Source organism: Mytilus edulis, chromosome 3 (assembly GCF_963676685.1).
Source record: "Mytilus edulis chromosome 3, xbMytEdul2.2, whole genome shotgun sequence".
Lineage (NCBI taxonomy): Eukaryota > Metazoa > Mollusca > Bivalvia > Mytilida > Mytilidae > Mytilus > Mytilus edulis.
The window spans coordinates 10,318,704-10,335,941 of NC_092346.1; the positions used below are offsets into that span (position 1 = coordinate 10,318,704).

Sequence of the window (17,238 nt, forward strand, 5' to 3'; positions counted from 1 at the left end):
TCATATGTTTACATCAGACATGATAGAGTAAAAGAGACTTATGTTACGTACTAGGATAAACAATGTTTATTACAGTGTTCACCGGCTTTATTCGGCCTGGTTCCCTGTCAAATTTCGTAGAGGGATCAGATAGAGAATTTAAACAAAAACTCGAAAGAAAACCAAAGCATGGGTGTGGATTCCTGGTTATTCATCTTTTCTGTGATTGATGAAGGAGCTTTGTTGTTCCTTGTTGTTTATTTTGTATCCTTAAACTGTCCATTAAAAAAAAATCAGTCAAAAGTCACAAGTTATGACCCCAGTTATTGATTGATTGTCTAAAATAGTGCTATTTTAAATCCTTGTTTGGTTTAGAGAAACGTTTTATGGTCAATTTAATGAATTTTTGGCCTTATCACCTTATTTCAATACAACTTTAATAAGTCTGAGATTACTCTGATGTCCCCAACAGCTGTTTTGCCAGACTAGCTGGGGCTGTGGGACGTCAGAGCTTGTCCCATATCAAAAAGTGGATATTTGCCCGTCCAAAATAGATGCACTGCTTCTTGCTTCTCTTTCCGAATAACAGCCTCGGAATTATATATTTCGGGTATCAATTTGTTCATTTTTCATTTATCTCTTCATTTATGTAAGTTTTACCTACCTGCCATCCTTTATTTTCTCATATTTAGACAGTTTTCACAGTGACCCATCGATTCAGACATTTTTACTTTTATTTTCAAATGGACATACATGTGAACCTCCCAACGGAGTACAATAATCCAGTTTTCAGGGGTCTCCTCCCGTCCTCCCGTATAGGAGAAAAAACTCCCGTGTATGAAATATTTCATGAATGAAAATTTTCAGCTGCCATATTTGATAATTTCTTTATACTACCGTACAGGTGTAATTGACACCTGTGTTAAATTTTACCTGTAAATCAAAGAAGTATAATTATATGGCTTCACTTGACAGCTTGGGTGTCAAACATACTGGTAATCAATGATGTTTACCTCTGGCTAACTGCTGTTGTACATGTGTTATAAAAACTTTGTGTATTTGGTTACTTCCCTTTGATTTATCCTGTTTTAAGTTATTTTGCTTTTAAAAATGTAAATTGTAAAAAGACTATAAATGAATAATATTTTAATCAAATTATCATAAAAGTGGTAATTAAATGAATTTAAATGTTTTGGGACAAATAAAAAATATAAATTTATAAATTATTTTAGCAATCTAGACTTCTTTTCAAGGATTAAATTGAAGTTTATATGGTAAGTCTCTCTACAAATTGTGTGATATGAATACAAAATATGTACAATTTACTTTAGACTGAATATAAATCTTAGTTAGGTTAATTCCTAGTAAAACCTTGAGATTGAGAATTGTTTATGTCAGTATATAAGATTTAATTGATTTAGCTAAAGATAGCAAAACATTTTACATTGTTTGAGTCTTTTAAGTTTTCTAGAAACATGACTTTCATAATGCTTAAAAACCATGCAATACTATTATTAGTGTTTGTTATTTTTCTTATTAATTTATCATGTTGCAAATATACATGTATAGCATATTTCTTTCTTATTTGTCTATACAGTTACCAATGATAAGGAGATGGAGACATGAATACAAACCTATACAGATAAGATAAATAAATATTATTTATTTGCAAGCAGTGAATACTCAATTATCAAAAACATTCATTGACATTATCCAAAACAAAACAAGAAACAGATTTCCTCTTAATATTTTATTTTCTTTCAAATAGAAAGGCAATAAGGGTACTACAAACATATTACAATTTGATGGAAATTTGAAGAAAAACACCATTTCTACATCATACTGTTACATTTACGACAAAATTTATGTCGATAATAAACCTCCTGATCTGAGTCCTAATCTCCTGACCAAAATTTCCAAATCTCCTGATCTGAGTTTCACAGTCCATCACATGTATGAATGGACGTCAAGTTACGAGAGACTTCTTGACCTCGAGACTCAAATATGCAAATATTTATGCTTTTTTCACCTCATTTATAAGAGATCGGTATAATACATTTAGAAGCCAACCACAATTTTTCAGCTCCTTTATAGGAGATTGGTATTTAAGATTTAGTAGCCAACAACAATAACAATCGGAAGCTCTCAGACATTTAGATTACTTGCATCGTAAATGAACGAGGTATTGACCTAGGGTCATTTCCTTTGCATACATAATCTCCCATGGTCCATTGTGCCTTACTTTTGCTCGTGATCACATGACAATCTTTCAGAAAGTTAAAATGCCAGAATCGATGGGTCACTGTGAAAACTGTCTAAATATGAGAAAATAAAGGGTGGCACGTAGGCATTCAGAGGACTTATTAAAATCAGTGATTTTTAAATCACTTATTTGAGTAGCAAAAGTGAAGTTTTGTCACAAATTGTGATTTTGTAGTTTTACCAAAATTTTAAACACATAGGTTAGATAATATCTTTTCATTAGTAAAACTGAAATACCGGTATATAAACTTTTTGCTTCTTTTAAGTAGCAAAGTTTATTTCTTTGATGCTATCATTTAGGTGTAAATTCTGTTTTAGTTGAAAAAAATGCTATAATAAAATTGAGAATGGAAATGGGGAATGTGCCAAAGAGACAACAACCCGACCATAGAAAAAAACAACAGCAGAAGGTCAATAATGGCTTTACATAATGAACTGATACTTTCTTAACAGGTTTTTCCCAGCAGTGGGAATATTTTTACTGTAAAGTGTAAGGTTTCATCTTTCAGATTATGTAATAAAATTCTACTGTTTGCAAAAAATAATTTCACTGTTTGGGGGTGTTGAAATTAGTGGGGGTTATTAAAAAAATGATACTTAAAGAAGTGATTTTTGAGAAGGAAATTGAGGTATGATACTTAAACAAGTGATTTTTATGTCATTATCCTAGATTCAGTACAAGGTCATCACCTGAAATTACCCAGTCATCCTATCAACACAGATGTTGGTTCTGATAGGTTTAGCAAAATAATTAGTCCCTGGATCATTGATATTCTATATTTAAAGCTACAAGAAAAGTAAATCACTTCTAGTGATAAATTTGTACTACTTAAATAGGTGATTATTAAAGAAAGACAACTCTTACTTCCAACTTTTATGGACATTATGTTACTTAAATCAGAAAATCACTCATTTAAGTAAGTCCCCTGACTGGTAGGTAAAACTTACATAAATGAACAAATTGATACCCGATATATATAATTCCGAGGCCGTTAGTTGGCATGAGAAGTGACGAAGCAGCGCATCTATTTTGGACAGGCAGATAATATCCACTTTTTGATATACACTGATAAATATATATTTTACTCAAAGTTTCATGCAAACGAGACCAGAAAAAGGTAGTAGATTTCTGCGCAGATGCGGGAATTAAAAAAAGTGACCAAAAAAAAGTTCACGATTTTGAGTTCATTACAACTTACAACTTACAACTCCCGTTAGCGCCATGTGTCGCATTGAGTTCATTAGTACAATGAAATTTTCCCAATGTTTTTTTTTTTTTATTTATTTATTTTTCTTCTGTAATAGGGGATATTTCTCTTTGGGAATCTGTGCCACTTGATCCGAGAATCTGTGCTGCTTGATCAATTCGGTATTCTGTTGACAGTCTACAACAATCACTTTTCCATTATGGAGTCAGATATTTTCTACATTAAAATTTTACATGTATGGGAACTATGATGGTGTAGTTGTCTGCATCATCAATGTTCTTCCAAAAACACATTTGGTGTCCGGACAATAACTTTTAGTTTATTAAGAAAATTTACAATTCTACAAATGTAGATTCAATACCAGAAAAGAAAGGTTGTTTTGGGGGGCTTAAGGTACGACATTTTATAATATAGGAATCAGGGGCCAAAAATAAGCATTTTTGTAGTTTCTGGGCAATAACTTTTGTGTCAGTGTATGGATCTCTCTAAAATTGTACTTAAAGTTTCATACTACAATGGGAAAGCTGGGATTGAGTTTGGGGGTAATTGCTCCAATGGGGAAGGTGGAATTTAAAAAGTTGGGGGGGGGATTTGTTTTCCTAATTTTGTAATCATTTTAAGGGGTTCATATTTTTGTCTTGATTTTTTTTTTGAAAAGTTTCAAGAAGAAATCTTCAATTGCACAGTATTGCACATTCGAGATCTTTGACCACATTTATTTTGTGTCAGAAACCTTTATTGTGTCAAAAATGTAATCACAATCCAAATTCAGACAGTAACATGCTTGAAAATTGGGTCGATATTTGCCCCAACTGTTCAGGGTTTGACCTGTGTAGTCATTTCAGGCTGTGCTCAGTGATGCTTTTTATTCAAGAAGGCTCTCATAATTTCAATGGAAATAAATCCAATATATCATACACCAATTTTCAACACAAAATGAACAACTGACAATGACTGAAGTACCTCAAATCTATAGGTGTTGAATTGCAATTTAGGATTTCTCCAGGTTCATATTTTTTTCAGTTCAAAGTAAACAATGAGATAAAAAGAAAGGAAATCTTTAAGAAATGTAAAGCTAAAAAGATTGATTTAACATGTGTTGAAGAATAAAAACATGCATTTTCTAAAATTGATTTCCTTGACAGAATTCAGGTTATAACATTATCAGATTTAGAATGTGACTATCTAAATGCTACCAATTGTTGTGATAAACTGAATAAGGTATGTATATTATAATTGTGTACTGTTACTTCACTACTGCTTTGACCAGTAGTCAGCACTTCTATGCTGACATGAATTGTCATTGATATGGTCATATTTTTAAATTAACTGTTCAAAAAACTTTAGAATTTTTTTTAGATACTAAGGCTTTTCTACTTCAGGAATTGATTACCTTAGCTGTATTTGGCAAAACTTTTAGGAATTTTGGTCCTCAATGCTCTTCATCTTTGTTCTTTTTGGCCTTTATAACTTTTTTGGATTGGAGCATATCTGATGAGTCTATGTAGAAGAAACACACGTCCTGGTATCCATTATGAGTTTTTTTTAACTAATGCATAAATGTCGTTTATGCTAGGATCAAGCACAGACTGTTTGGCACTTGACTCTTAACATGTTTTTACATCTTTAAACTGATGAACATTATATTTGTTCAAAATAACTTGTTTTCCAAACATTATAGATATTCATCAAGTTCATATGTTTGACAGCTACAGAATATTTTTATTATGGTGTGGATAACTTAATTCAAAATCCTTCATTGTATTCCAGTATAATTCTAAGAGGAAAATTAAAACTTGTGTCACAAGTTTAGATTTAAGTACAAAAACAATATAGTAGGAATTAATTTCATACAATAATTGTGAATAATTTGTCTTTTTGCAGTGGGTTCTAGTGGAGGCTATAGCTCAGTGTGTATTAGCAGTTCTTCTACTATTAACAGGACATTGGATATTGTTTCTAATGTATGCTCCAGTAACGGCGTGGTTAGTTTATAAGTAAGTAGCTATATATAGAAGTTTTTATGCCCCACCTACGATAGTAGAGGGGCATTATGTTTTCTGGTCTGTGCCCCCGTTCGTTCGTTCGTCGGTTCGTTCGTCCCGCTTCAGGTTTAAGTTTTTGGTCGAGGTAGTTTTTTATGAAGTTGAAGTCCAATCAATTTGAAACTTATTACACATGTTCCCTATGATATGATCTTTCTAATTTTAATGTCAAATTAAAGTATTGACCCCAATTTCATGGTCCACTGAACAAATAAAAAGATAGTGTGAAGCTCAGGTTAAAGTTTTTGGTCAAGGTAGTTTTTGATGAAGTTGAAGTCCAATCAACTTGAAACTTAGTACACATGTTCCCTATGATATGATCTTTCTAATTTTAATGTCAAATTAAAGTATTGACCCCAATTTCATGGTCCACTGAACAAAGAGGAAGATAGTGTGAAGCTCAGGTTAAAGTTTTTGGTCAAGGTAGTTTTTGATGAAGTTGAAGTCCAATCAACTTGAAACTTAGTACACATGTTAACTATGATATGATCTTTCTAATTTTAATGCCAAATTAAAGTATTGACCCCAATTTCACGGTCCAGTGAACATGTAAAATGATAGTGCGAGTGGGGCATCCGTGTACTATGGACACATTTTTGTTTGTTTTATTGCTTTCAAGATTTTTCCAGGTTGTATAATTAGTCTTGAACTCATAAGTTTGTTAAACCCTTTTGATACAGACTTCATAGATATGATGAAACATGATGGATACCTTTAAACTTTTGTTGGAAAGAGGATTAAACATATTTGTTTTTTTATGCCCCACCTTCGATAGTAGAGGGGCATTATGTTTCTGGTCTTTGCATCCATTCATTCATCCGTCTAAGAGTGGCATTATGTTTTCTGGTCTGTGTGTCAGTTTGTTTGTCCTTCCGTCCGTCCGTCTGTTTGTCCGCCTGTCCTGCCTCAGGTCAAAGTTTTTGGTCAAGGTAGTTTTTGATGAAGTTGAAGTCAAATGAACTTGAAACTTAGTACACATGTTCCCTATGATATGATCTTTCTAATTTTATTGCCAAATTAAAGTTTTACCCCAATTTCACGGTTCACTGAACATAGAAAATGATAGTGCAAATTTCAGGTTTAAGTTTTTGGTCAAGGTAGTTTTTGATGAAGTTGAAGTCCAATCAACTTGAAACTTAGTATACATGTTTCCTATGATAAGATCTTTCTAAATTTTAATGCCAAATTAGATATTGTCCCCCATTTTCACAGTCCACTGAACATAGAAAATGATAGTGCGGATGGGGCATCTGTGTACTGGGGACCCATTCTTGTTTTAAAATTAAAAAAATGATTGTTGCAGTAATTCAATTGGAACAAAAATATTAATGTTTCTATTAAAAGATTAATTGATGCATTCCCTTTTCTATTTATAGATTAGTTAATAAACCTTCAGGAGATATTGGAATGTATGATCCTACAGAGATTCATAATAGACAACAACTAAAGACTTACATGAAAGAAAACCTCATTAAAATGGGATCCCATCTCATATTCTTCTTTATATTTTTATACTGGTATGTATATTCTAATATATATATTATTTTGGCCTGGGTATACGTCATGAAGATAGCAATCAAGATAAAAAAGGGCAGCATGCGGATTTTTATAAATAGACAAGTTTCTTGACTATGTCAAGTGCTAGATCATCTTAAGACAATGTTATAAACTGTAATTTGTTGTAAAAAGCTAATGAGTTTTGTGCGGCTTCACAAATGTCACTTATTGCAATTTTGTATTTTATTCATTTTCATGTAGCACAAATAAAAAGTGTCACAGTCATCACAAAGCATTTGAACATTTCCTACATGAACTAAAACGTTCACATGAAACAATAGGATATTAATCAACATCATGACTGCCTTTCATTACGCAGATTTATGGCGTACATTTGCTTACATGTTTTAACTGACAGTGATATACCCTAATACTAATTTTTGCTTTCCAAACTTTTAGTTTTGTGTGTCTAATTATAGCTTAACATGTGGCTAGGGCAGGGAAATTGATACATGTTTTTTTAAACATATTGTGAATTCATACATAGATGTTATTGTATAAATTGTATTTGTGAAAACTTCATGTGTGCAGTGTTTTCTAGATAAAGCCATTTAGCAGTTTTTTATTTTTTTACGACCCCAAAAAAATTTTGGGTTCGTATAATGGTATGATGTCGTCTGACGATGACACTTTGGTTTCCAGATAATAACTTTAGTTTAAGTGAATAGATCTTTATGAAATTTTTTCAGAAGGTTTAATACCACAAAAGGAAGGTTGTGATTTATTTTATGGGATGATGGTCCGAACCGTTTGGGAATTAGGGGTCCAAAAGCGGCCAAAACAAGCATTTTTCTAGTTTCAGGATAATAACTTGTTTACCAGTATTTCAATTGCTCTGAAAGTATACTGCACTGTTTAAAATCACAAGTAGAAGGTTTCGATTCATTTAAGGGGTTATGGGGCCAAAGTTTAGGAATTAAGGGCCAAAAAGGAGCCAAAACAAGCATTTTTCTAGTTTCCAGACAATACCTTGTGTGTAATTGCATGGATCTCTCTGAAATTGTACCACAATGTACCATATAACAAAGGGGAGGCTGGGATCAAGTTTTGGGTTAATTGCCCAAAATATGTAGGAATTAAGGGCCAAAAAGAAGCAATTTTCTAGTTTCCAAACAATCATGACAATAACTTGTGTTTAAGTGTATGGATCTCTCTGAAATCGTACTACAAGGTTCAATATTACAAAGGAAAGCATGGGATTGAGTTTAAGGGTTATTGCTCTAAGGGGGGGATCTCAGTTTACCATTTTTTTAAGGGATTTTTTTTTTTTTTTTTTCAACATTTTTCAAATTTCAAATTTTTAAAAGTTTCAATAAGAAATATTCAATTGCACAGTATTGTGCAATAGATGTGTTAGATCTTGAACCACATTAATTTTGTGGCAAAAACCTATATTATGTCAAAAAATTGATCACAATCAAAATTCAGACAGTATCAAGCTTGAATATTGTGACCAAATTTACCCCAACTGTTCAGGGTTCGACCACTGGGGTCGTATAAAGCTGCGCCCTGCAGAGCACCTGGTTTAATTGGTATCTACAATGTTGTCAATATTCAACCAATGAAGCATAGGTTTTTACAAACAGTTTTATGCTAAGAATAACTGTGCTTATTGTAGTGTAGTTCATTAACAAATTCTTCTTGCCTTAAACTCAAAGTACCATTAGAGCTGTTCCAGAATTAAATGTAAATGGGGAGGGGGGTTCAGAAATTACTTTTTGATTTTATCCCACCATGCTTAAAACTTTTTTTTCTGTTTTTTTTTTATAACTGTTCAGAGTATCTTTCAAAACATTTTGCCACTCAAATCAGTTTTTGATAGAAGTGTCTTCTGATACCGTGCCATACCACAATTAATACTAGAGCAGTCATCACCAAGTTTACGCTTTCAGCTAAAACAACTAACTGAGCATGTATGTGGGTGTTTCTTTTCCAGGATGATTTATTCACTAATTAAAGGACTGTAACGTTACTTACAGGATGACAATATCGTTGCTGAATTTGACGAAGAGCGCAAAGGCAGTAGAACCAATGTTTCCACCTGTCGAAGTTAGTGACCTTTAAACTTTACGTGCATAAAGGTCAAGAACGAAACAGACTACTTAATAATGATATGCATGTTTAATATTATAGAGATTTTTTTTCAATTGAGTGTAACACATTTTTTCGTCTTTTAATTTATTTTTATACGACCGCAAATTTTGAAAAAATTTTCGTCGTATATTGCTATCACGTTGGCGTCTGCGTCGTCGTCGTCGTCGTCGTCGTCGTCGTCGTCGTCGTCGTCGTCTGGCGTCCGAATACTTTTAGTTTTCGCACTCTAACTTTAGTAAAAGTGAATAGAAATCTATGAAATTTTAACACAAGGTTTATGACCATAAAAGGAAGGTTGGTATTGATTTTGGGAGTTTTGGTCCCAACATTTTAGGAATAAGGGGCCAAAAAGGGCCCAAATAAGCATTTTCTTGGTTTTCGCACCATAACTTTAGTTTAAGTTAATAGAAATCTATGAAATTTTGACACAAGGTTTATGACCACAAAAGAAAGATTGGGATTGATTTTGGGAGTTTTGGTTTCAATAGTTTAGGAATAAGGGGCCAATAAAGGGCCCAAATAAGCATTTTTCTTGGTTTTTGCACAATAACCTTAGGTTAAGTAAATGGAAATCTATGAAATTTAAACACAATGTTTATGACCACAAAAGGAAGGTTGGTATTTATTTTGGGAGTTTAGGACCCAACAGATTAGGAATTAGGGGCCAAAAAGGGACCCAAATAAGCATTTTTCTTGGTTTTCGCACTATAATGTTAGTATAAGTAAATACAAATCTATGAAATTTAAACACAAGGCTTATGACCATAATAGGAAGGTTGGTATTGATTTTGGGAGTTTTGGTCCCAACAGTTTAGGAAAAAGGGGCCCAAAGGGTCCAAAATTAAACTTTGTTTGATTTCATCAAAATTGAATAATTGGGGTTCTTTGATATGCCGAATCTAACTGTATATGTAGATTCTCAACTTTTGGTCCCGTTTTCAAATTGGTCTACATTAAGGTCCAAAGGGTCCAAAATTAAACTTAGTTTGATTTTGACAAAAAATGAATCGGTTGGGTTCTTTGATATGTTGAATCTAAAAATGTACTTAGATTCTTGATTATTGAAGTTTTTTTGGTCCAGTTTTCAAATTGGTCTACATTAAGGTCCAAAGGGTCCAAAATTAAACTTTGTTTGATTTCATCAAAAATTGAATCCTTGGGGTTCTTTGATATGCCAAATCTAACTGTGTATGTAGATTCTTCATTTTTGGTCCTGTTTTCAAATTTCAAATTCTACATTAAAGTCCAAAGGGTCCAAAATTAAACTAAGTTTGATTTTAACAAAAATTGAATTCTTGGGCCTCTTTGATATGCTGAATCTAAACATGTACTTAGATTTTTGATTATGGGCCCAGTTTTCAAGTTGGTCCAAATCAGGATCTAAAATTATTATATTAAGTATTGTGCAATAGCAAGTCTTTTCAATTGCACAGTATTGTGCAATGGCAAGAAATATCTAATTGCACAATATTGTGAAATAGCAAATTTTTTTTTAATTAGAGTTATCTTTCTTTGTCCAGAATAGTAAGCAAGAAATATCCTATTTGTGCAATAGCAAGAATTTTTTTTAATTGGAGTTATCTTTCTTTGTCCAGAATCAACTTAAATCTTTGTTATATACAATATACAATGTATATACACTTTTTACTACCAACTGATAAATTTAAATAATCTTTACCATTCAGTGATAACAAGCAGTTTTTTTACATCTTAATATTTTATGATGTATTTAAATGAGTAGTTATTGTTGCAAACTCCATTAGAAATTTGAATTGATATCAGTTTTGAAAAAGGGAAACGGGGATGTGAAAAAAAGGGGGGGGGGTTAAATTTTTCTCATTTCAGATTTCATAAATAAAAAGAAAATTTCTTCAAACATTTTTTTGAGAGGATTAATATTCAACAGCATAGTGATTTGCTCAAAGGCAAAAAAAACCTTTTAAGTTCATTAGACCACATTCATTCTGTGTCAGAAACCTATGCTGTGTCAACTATTTAATTTTAGATTTAAAAAGTTTGAAGAAGAAATCTTTAATTGATTTGTAAAATCTTGGCATTTGTTTTGTGTAAAAAAAAACCATGTAATGTCAAAAATTTGATCACAATCCAAATTCAGAGCTGTATCATGCTTGAATGTTTTGTCCATACTTGCCCCAACTGTTCAGGGTTCGACCTCTGCGGTCGTATAAAGCTGCGCCCTGCGGAGCACCTGGTTAAATATACATGTATGACACAAGCAAGATGTTAAACATCTTCTAAATATGTGACAATTTATACGCATTTGTAAATTCATTAATTCTGGAATGTATATATGTGAGTATTGCTTCTTACTTATGATTATTGATAGTAAATGTGTACAAGTTTAAAACTAGCAATATGCAACTCACATGCTATAAATTTATCACTGAAAGGGTAAAATTTAGTGTGGAGGGGGATTTTGAATGAGATTGGAACTAAGGAAATACTGCTTACATTTTGTTGTGAGACTTTTAATGCCATGTATAATTAGTAGTTGGAATATTTTTATATTGTGTATTATTGGTTTAGTTGTCGTTGTATGTGCTTTTGCTGTTGATTTCATTCTTTTTACTTTTGATAATACATTTCATTGTATTGAAGTGTGCTGAGTTTTGTATTAAAGTATGAATGAGCTTTGATGAACAAGTAAACGGAAATTGTATAATGCTTCTATAATTTAATATAAATAATACAATGATTTGTATTTTCATTTCATTTTAATGTACTATTTCAAGTTAGTTAAAAAAAACATACAAAAAAAAACACTCCTAAAAGCCTTTTTGCCATCTTGCTCAAATTTGCACTACAGTTATTACAAACCTTATATTTGTCATACCGCTCTCAAATATATGTTTAAGATGCAACTGTATTGTGAAATTTTAAATATTCAGTTAACTTATATATTACCGGTATGTATATTTTTGTGTAAAATACTTGTGAAAATAGGGAGGCTCTTATTGTTGTAATATTCCTCTTGTTATTTTTATTCAAGAGCTATGCTTACTTATAGAACGCATCTTATGGAAATTCTGTAATTTATTCAGGGAAAAAAAATATATTTTAGAAGTCACAATATGCATTTAGGTCACAAATTGGTGCAGATTTTGTTGTTGCATAATTAATATTGGTGCATGTAATATGTGTTTATTCAGATTTTTATTCCATGTTTGTATTATATATTGATAAGTCCCAAGTGATAATGTTTGCCTATTGATTTTTTCATTACCAAGTTTTAGTCCAGTTTGTTTAGGAAAATGCTATGTAATAATGTTAGTACATGTTAACGATTTGGAGGTCCTCCGTTTTCATAAAGTTCTGTTTTTCTCTTATTTAAACACAACAGAATTATGTAAAAAAAACAAATGGAAATTTTTTAAATATCTCATCCTCATTTTCTGAATAAAATTAAATATACCTATTACCTCGATGAAACAATATCCCGCAATTCCAATCGTAATCATTCCATCAAAGTATTTGGTCTTCAACCGTGTAAGCTTTCGTGACGTCAATTTATGTTTGTTGGGCATAAAATACTTGTTTGTACATTGGCTATATATATTGCATTCATAAAAGATAAATGTAAATAATGATAAAAGATGACACTTTTCTGCAGTTAAGGTTGAATTTTGTACATAAGAATCAGTGATGCTTGGTCAACTTTGAGCTGGCATAATTATTTTGTCATTTAAAGCATGAAGACGTCCAGTTGCCAATATAAGACATAACTAATGTCATTAATCAATGTATAGTTGAAACAAATTTTTTATACACCTAGTAACCAAAGAAGCTTCTATTTCACAATTTTTTTCAAATAGCTGTTTTTTTAAGAATGCAAAATAAGAGGTATCCTCTATCTATAAAGTTGATAAAAGTTACTGTAATGTCACAAAAATATTAAAATTTTTATGACATGTATAAAGCAGATGGAACAAAACATTTGTAATTATATAGCTGTAGGCATTGTGTTCAACAAATTTTATGTAGCTTTTGCACTTCTTGATCTCAATAGAAAGTAATGTTTTTTCATAACCAGATTGTTGTTTTTGCTTAATTAATAATTATGTTGTTAGAAACCTGTTAAATACTAATTTCAATTGATAAACAATAATGCATGTTTGTCAAAGATATCACTTCTACCTGATTTAGTGTAAGCTCTCCTTTAAAAAAAAAATTTAAATTCACCCACAGATCTATTTTCTAAGGAGTGTTAACTACTTAGGATCTCCCCATTAAAACATTTTAAAAATTTGATATAATTCTGCTGTAAAGATAAACATCCTTGCAGTTAAATCTACATCTATAGAAAATAAAATAAATGAAGGGTTGGAAAAGGAATACTTGTTTTGGCATTTACTGTTAAGTTTTTCTGCCATAAGGCTTTTGAAATTATTTAGTATATAACGACTTGCCATACATTGAAAGTACATTTTTTAGACAATCTCCTCTTAATAGTGTCATGAAAGATTTTGTAATTTTAGTATATAATCATATTTGTGTATTTTCATATCAATTATTGGTCTGTTAAATGCAGCAGTTTATTAAAAATATTTAAATGTCTCATTGTTTGTTATATACTATTGAAGAAGAGGAGCAATAGATACCAGAGGGGCATGAATAAAAAAAAACTGACAAAACCATGGATAAAAAAGAAAAAGACGAACAATAGTACACAAAACACAACATAGAAAAATAAAGACTAAGCAACATGAACCCCACCAAAAATTGGGGTTGATATTGCTCTGGAAGGGTAAGCAGATCCTGGTGCACATGTGGCACCTGTTGTGTTGCTCATTTTGGTACAAACCTGGTAATGTTTTGTAGTCTTATTTGTTAGGTCATAGTTGTGAAAAGAGAATGGGACTGTAGTCACAACATAAGAAACATATCGGCTATCAACTTTTGAAACGCCAGGAACAAGAAATGGCAAATGGGCAACAAAGAACATTAACATTTGAAATATCTAGAATATATCAAACTCTTTATAATATTGTAATTACTGGTATCTAAAGTTTTGAAAACGAGAGGGAGTTCCACAATGTGGAGAGTTGTTTCATTGACAATCATACCACATATTTTTTATGCCCCATCTACAATAGCTAAGGGGCATTATGTTTTCTGGTCTGTGTGTTTGTTCTTCGGGCAAACCTTTTATAGCTGACTATATGCTATGGGGTTTTCTCATTGTTCAAGGCTGTAGATAGTTGCCTATAGCTGCTTACATTCACTTTATTTAACCCTTTATTTCTATGCCCCTATGTTTTTTTGTCTGTGCATCCTGTTCATACTTTTATCTGTCCATCCTGGGTTAGGTTAAAGTTTTTGGTCAAGGTAGTTTTTGATGAAGTCCAATCAACTTGAAACTAAGTACACATGTTTCCTATGCTATGATCTTTCTAATTTTAATGCCAAATTAGAGTTGTTACCGCAATTTATAGCTGTTATGTCATGTGAGGACCTTTGATAGCTGAACATACAGTTTAAGTTACTCTTTGTGGAAGTATGTACAGTGACCTACAGTTGTATCTAGTATAAATTTTATATTTTATTTCCTTGTATGTCAAGAAACATAGCTCCTATGGCTAAAATAGAACATAGGAGAAAATGATTATTTTTTTTGGCTTTTGAAGAAAATAGGACGATCCAAAAAACATTTAAATAAATTGAAAAGCCAAAATAATCATTGATGAGAGATTTAACCAAAAGAATTAAGGTGAGCGATTCAGGCTCTTGAGAGCCTCTTGTTTTAAATATCTCTCAAGGTATCAGTCTGTTAGAACATGTCATCACACATAAGCTTCTAACTTACCGACCAGTCTGCTCTTACTCCCAAATGATGTGTGTGTGACATAAAAGCATTGAGGATGCTCACGGGTACCAAAGTTTCAGCAAAAAATTAAACATTTGTTTTTTCTTTACAAATTTATTTATTGCAATATTAGTTATTACTTTATGATATGGTACAAAAATCAACCCAAAAATTCGATCTAGTTTGCCCCCAGATAACTTTCAAAATGTTTATATCATTGAAAAAGCTCCAAATTATCTCCCTTTGGTGTAAACATGCCATTTTTAGCTCACCTGGCCCAAAGGGCCAAGTGAGCTTTTCTCATCACTTGGCGTCCGTCGTCAACCGTCGTTGTCGTTGTCTGGCGTCGTTAACTTTTACAAAAATCTTCTCCTCTGAAACTACTGGGCCAAATTTAACAAAATTTAACAAAACTTGGCCAAAATCATCATTGGGGTATCTAGTTTAAAAAATGTGTGGCGTGACCCGGCCAACCAACCAAGATGACCGCCACGGCTAAAAATAGAACATAGGGGTAAAATGCAGTTTTTGGCTTATAACTCAAAAACCAAAGCATTTAGAGCAAATCTGACAATGTAAAAATGTTTATCAGGTCAATTTCTATCTGCCCTGAAATTTTTAGATGAATCGGTCAATCGGTTGTTAGGTTGCTGCCCCTGAAATGGTAATTTTAAGGAAATTTTGCTGTTTTTGGTTATTATCTTGAATATTATTATAGATAGAGATAATCTGTTACAGCAATAATGTTCAACAAAGTTAGATTTACAAATAAGTCAACATGACCGAAATTGTCAGTTGACCCCTTTAGGAGTTATTGTCCTTTATAGTAAATTTTTAACTATTTTTCGTAAATCTTAGTAATCTTTTACAAAAATCTTCTCCTCTAAAACTGCTGGGCCAAATTAATCCAAACTTGGCCACAATCATCTTTGGGGTATTTAGTTTAAAAATTGTGTCCGGTGACCCGGACATCCAACCAAGATGGCCGCCATGGCTAAAAATAGAACATAGGGGTAAAATGCAGTTTTTGGCTTATAACTCAAAAACCAAAGCATTTAGAGCAAATCTGACATTGGGTAAAATTGTATATCAGGTCAAAATTTATCTGCCCTGAAATTTTCAGATGAATCGGACAACCTGTTGTTGGGTTGCTGCCCCTAAATTGGTAATTTTAAGGAAATTTTACTGTTTTGGGTTATTATCTTGAATATTATTATAGATAGAGATAAACGTTAAACAGCAATAATGTACAGCAAAGATTTACAAATAAGTCAACATGACTGAAATGGTCAATTGACCCCCTAAGGAGTTATTGTCCTTTATAGTCAATTTTTAACAATTTTTATAAAATTTGTAAATTTTTACTAACATTTTCCACTGAAACTACTGGGCCAAGTTCATTATAGATAGAGATAACTGTAAGCAGCAAGAATGTTCAGTAAAGTAAGACATACAAACACATCACCATCACCAAAATACAATTTTGTCATGAATCCATCTGCTTCATTTGTTTAATATTCACATAGACCAAGGTGAGCCTCTAGTTTGTTAAGCCTGGGACTTTTGTCGCAGAAAGGTGGACATAGGGATAGTAATCCTGAGGCGGCTTTTGCTAACTTCTAAGAAGCTTCATATTTTAGTTGGAAGACCTGGATGCTTCATACTTTTTTGTATATAGATGCCTCATGTTACAACGTTTCAGTCAGTCACATGTCCAATGTCCTTGACCTCATTTTCATTGTTCAGTGACTACTTAAAAAAAAAGATTTTTGTAATGTTAAATTCTCTCTTATTATTAGTGATAGTATAACTATATGTGGTATGTGCGTACCTTGCAAGGTCCTCATGCCTGTCAAACAGTTTTCACTTGACCTCAACCTCATTTCATGGATCAGTGAACAAGGTTAAGTTTTGGTTGTCAAGTCCATATCTATGATGCTATAAGCAATAGGTCTAGTATATTAAGTGTATGGAAGGACTGGAAGGTGTACACTTCCAACTGGCAGGTGTCATCTGACCTTGACCTCATTTTCATGATTCAGTGGTTATAGTTAAGTTTTGGTCTTTTGGTCTGTTTCTTATACTGTTTGCAATAGGTCTACTTTATTTGGTGCTTAGAATAATTGTAAGGTGTACATGTCTAGCTGGCAGGTTTCATCTGACCTTGACCTAATTTTCATGGTTCAGTGGTCAAAGTTAAGTTTTTGAGTAATATTATATGCAATAGGTCAACTATATTTGGTGTATAGAAATATTTTATGATCAATAT

At 32.2% G+C, this 17,238-nt stretch overlaps 1 protein-coding gene across 2 annotated transcripts; it reads left to right on the forward strand.

The window, feature by feature from the left end:
* Nucleotides 1-38: 38 nt before the first annotated feature.
* On the forward strand, nucleotides 39-11,369 carry LOC139515789 (protein cornichon homolog 4-like). Of its 2 annotated transcripts, none has more exons than XM_071305483.1 (5): nucleotides 39-243; nucleotides 4,602-4,670; nucleotides 5,334-5,446; nucleotides 6,871-7,011; nucleotides 8,988-11,369. In XM_071305483.1, the coding sequence occupies exons 1-5, from the start codon at nucleotides 169-171 to the stop codon at nucleotides 9,016-9,018; spliced, it is 429 nt and encodes a 142-aa protein (XP_071161584.1). In that variant the 5' UTR covers nucleotides 39-168; the 3' UTR covers nucleotides 9,019-11,369. The 2 variants fall into 2 exon arrangements, with proteins under 2 accessions (XP_071161584.1, XP_071161583.1); XM_071305482.1 differs by having other exon boundaries at nucleotides 9,031-11,369.
* The last annotated feature ends 5,869 nt before the right edge of the window (nucleotides 11,370-17,238 follow it).

What these genes read in the sequence shown, in the direction of transcription:
- LOC139515789 (XM_071305482.1), top strand. Translation starts at nt 169, where the DNA reads ATGGGTGTGGATTCCTGGTTATTCATCTTTTCTGTGATTGATGAAGGA. An exon ending in ACGGCGTGGTTAGTTTATAA is followed by an intron (nt 5,447 to 6,870) that starts GTAAGTAGCTAT and finishes TTCTATTTATAG; the next exon opens with ATTAGTTAATAAACCTTCAG. An exon ending in TTCTTTATATTTTTATACTG is followed by an intron (nt 7,012 to 9,030) that starts GTATGTATATTC and finishes CGTTACTTACAG; the next exon opens with GATGACAATATCGTTGCTGA.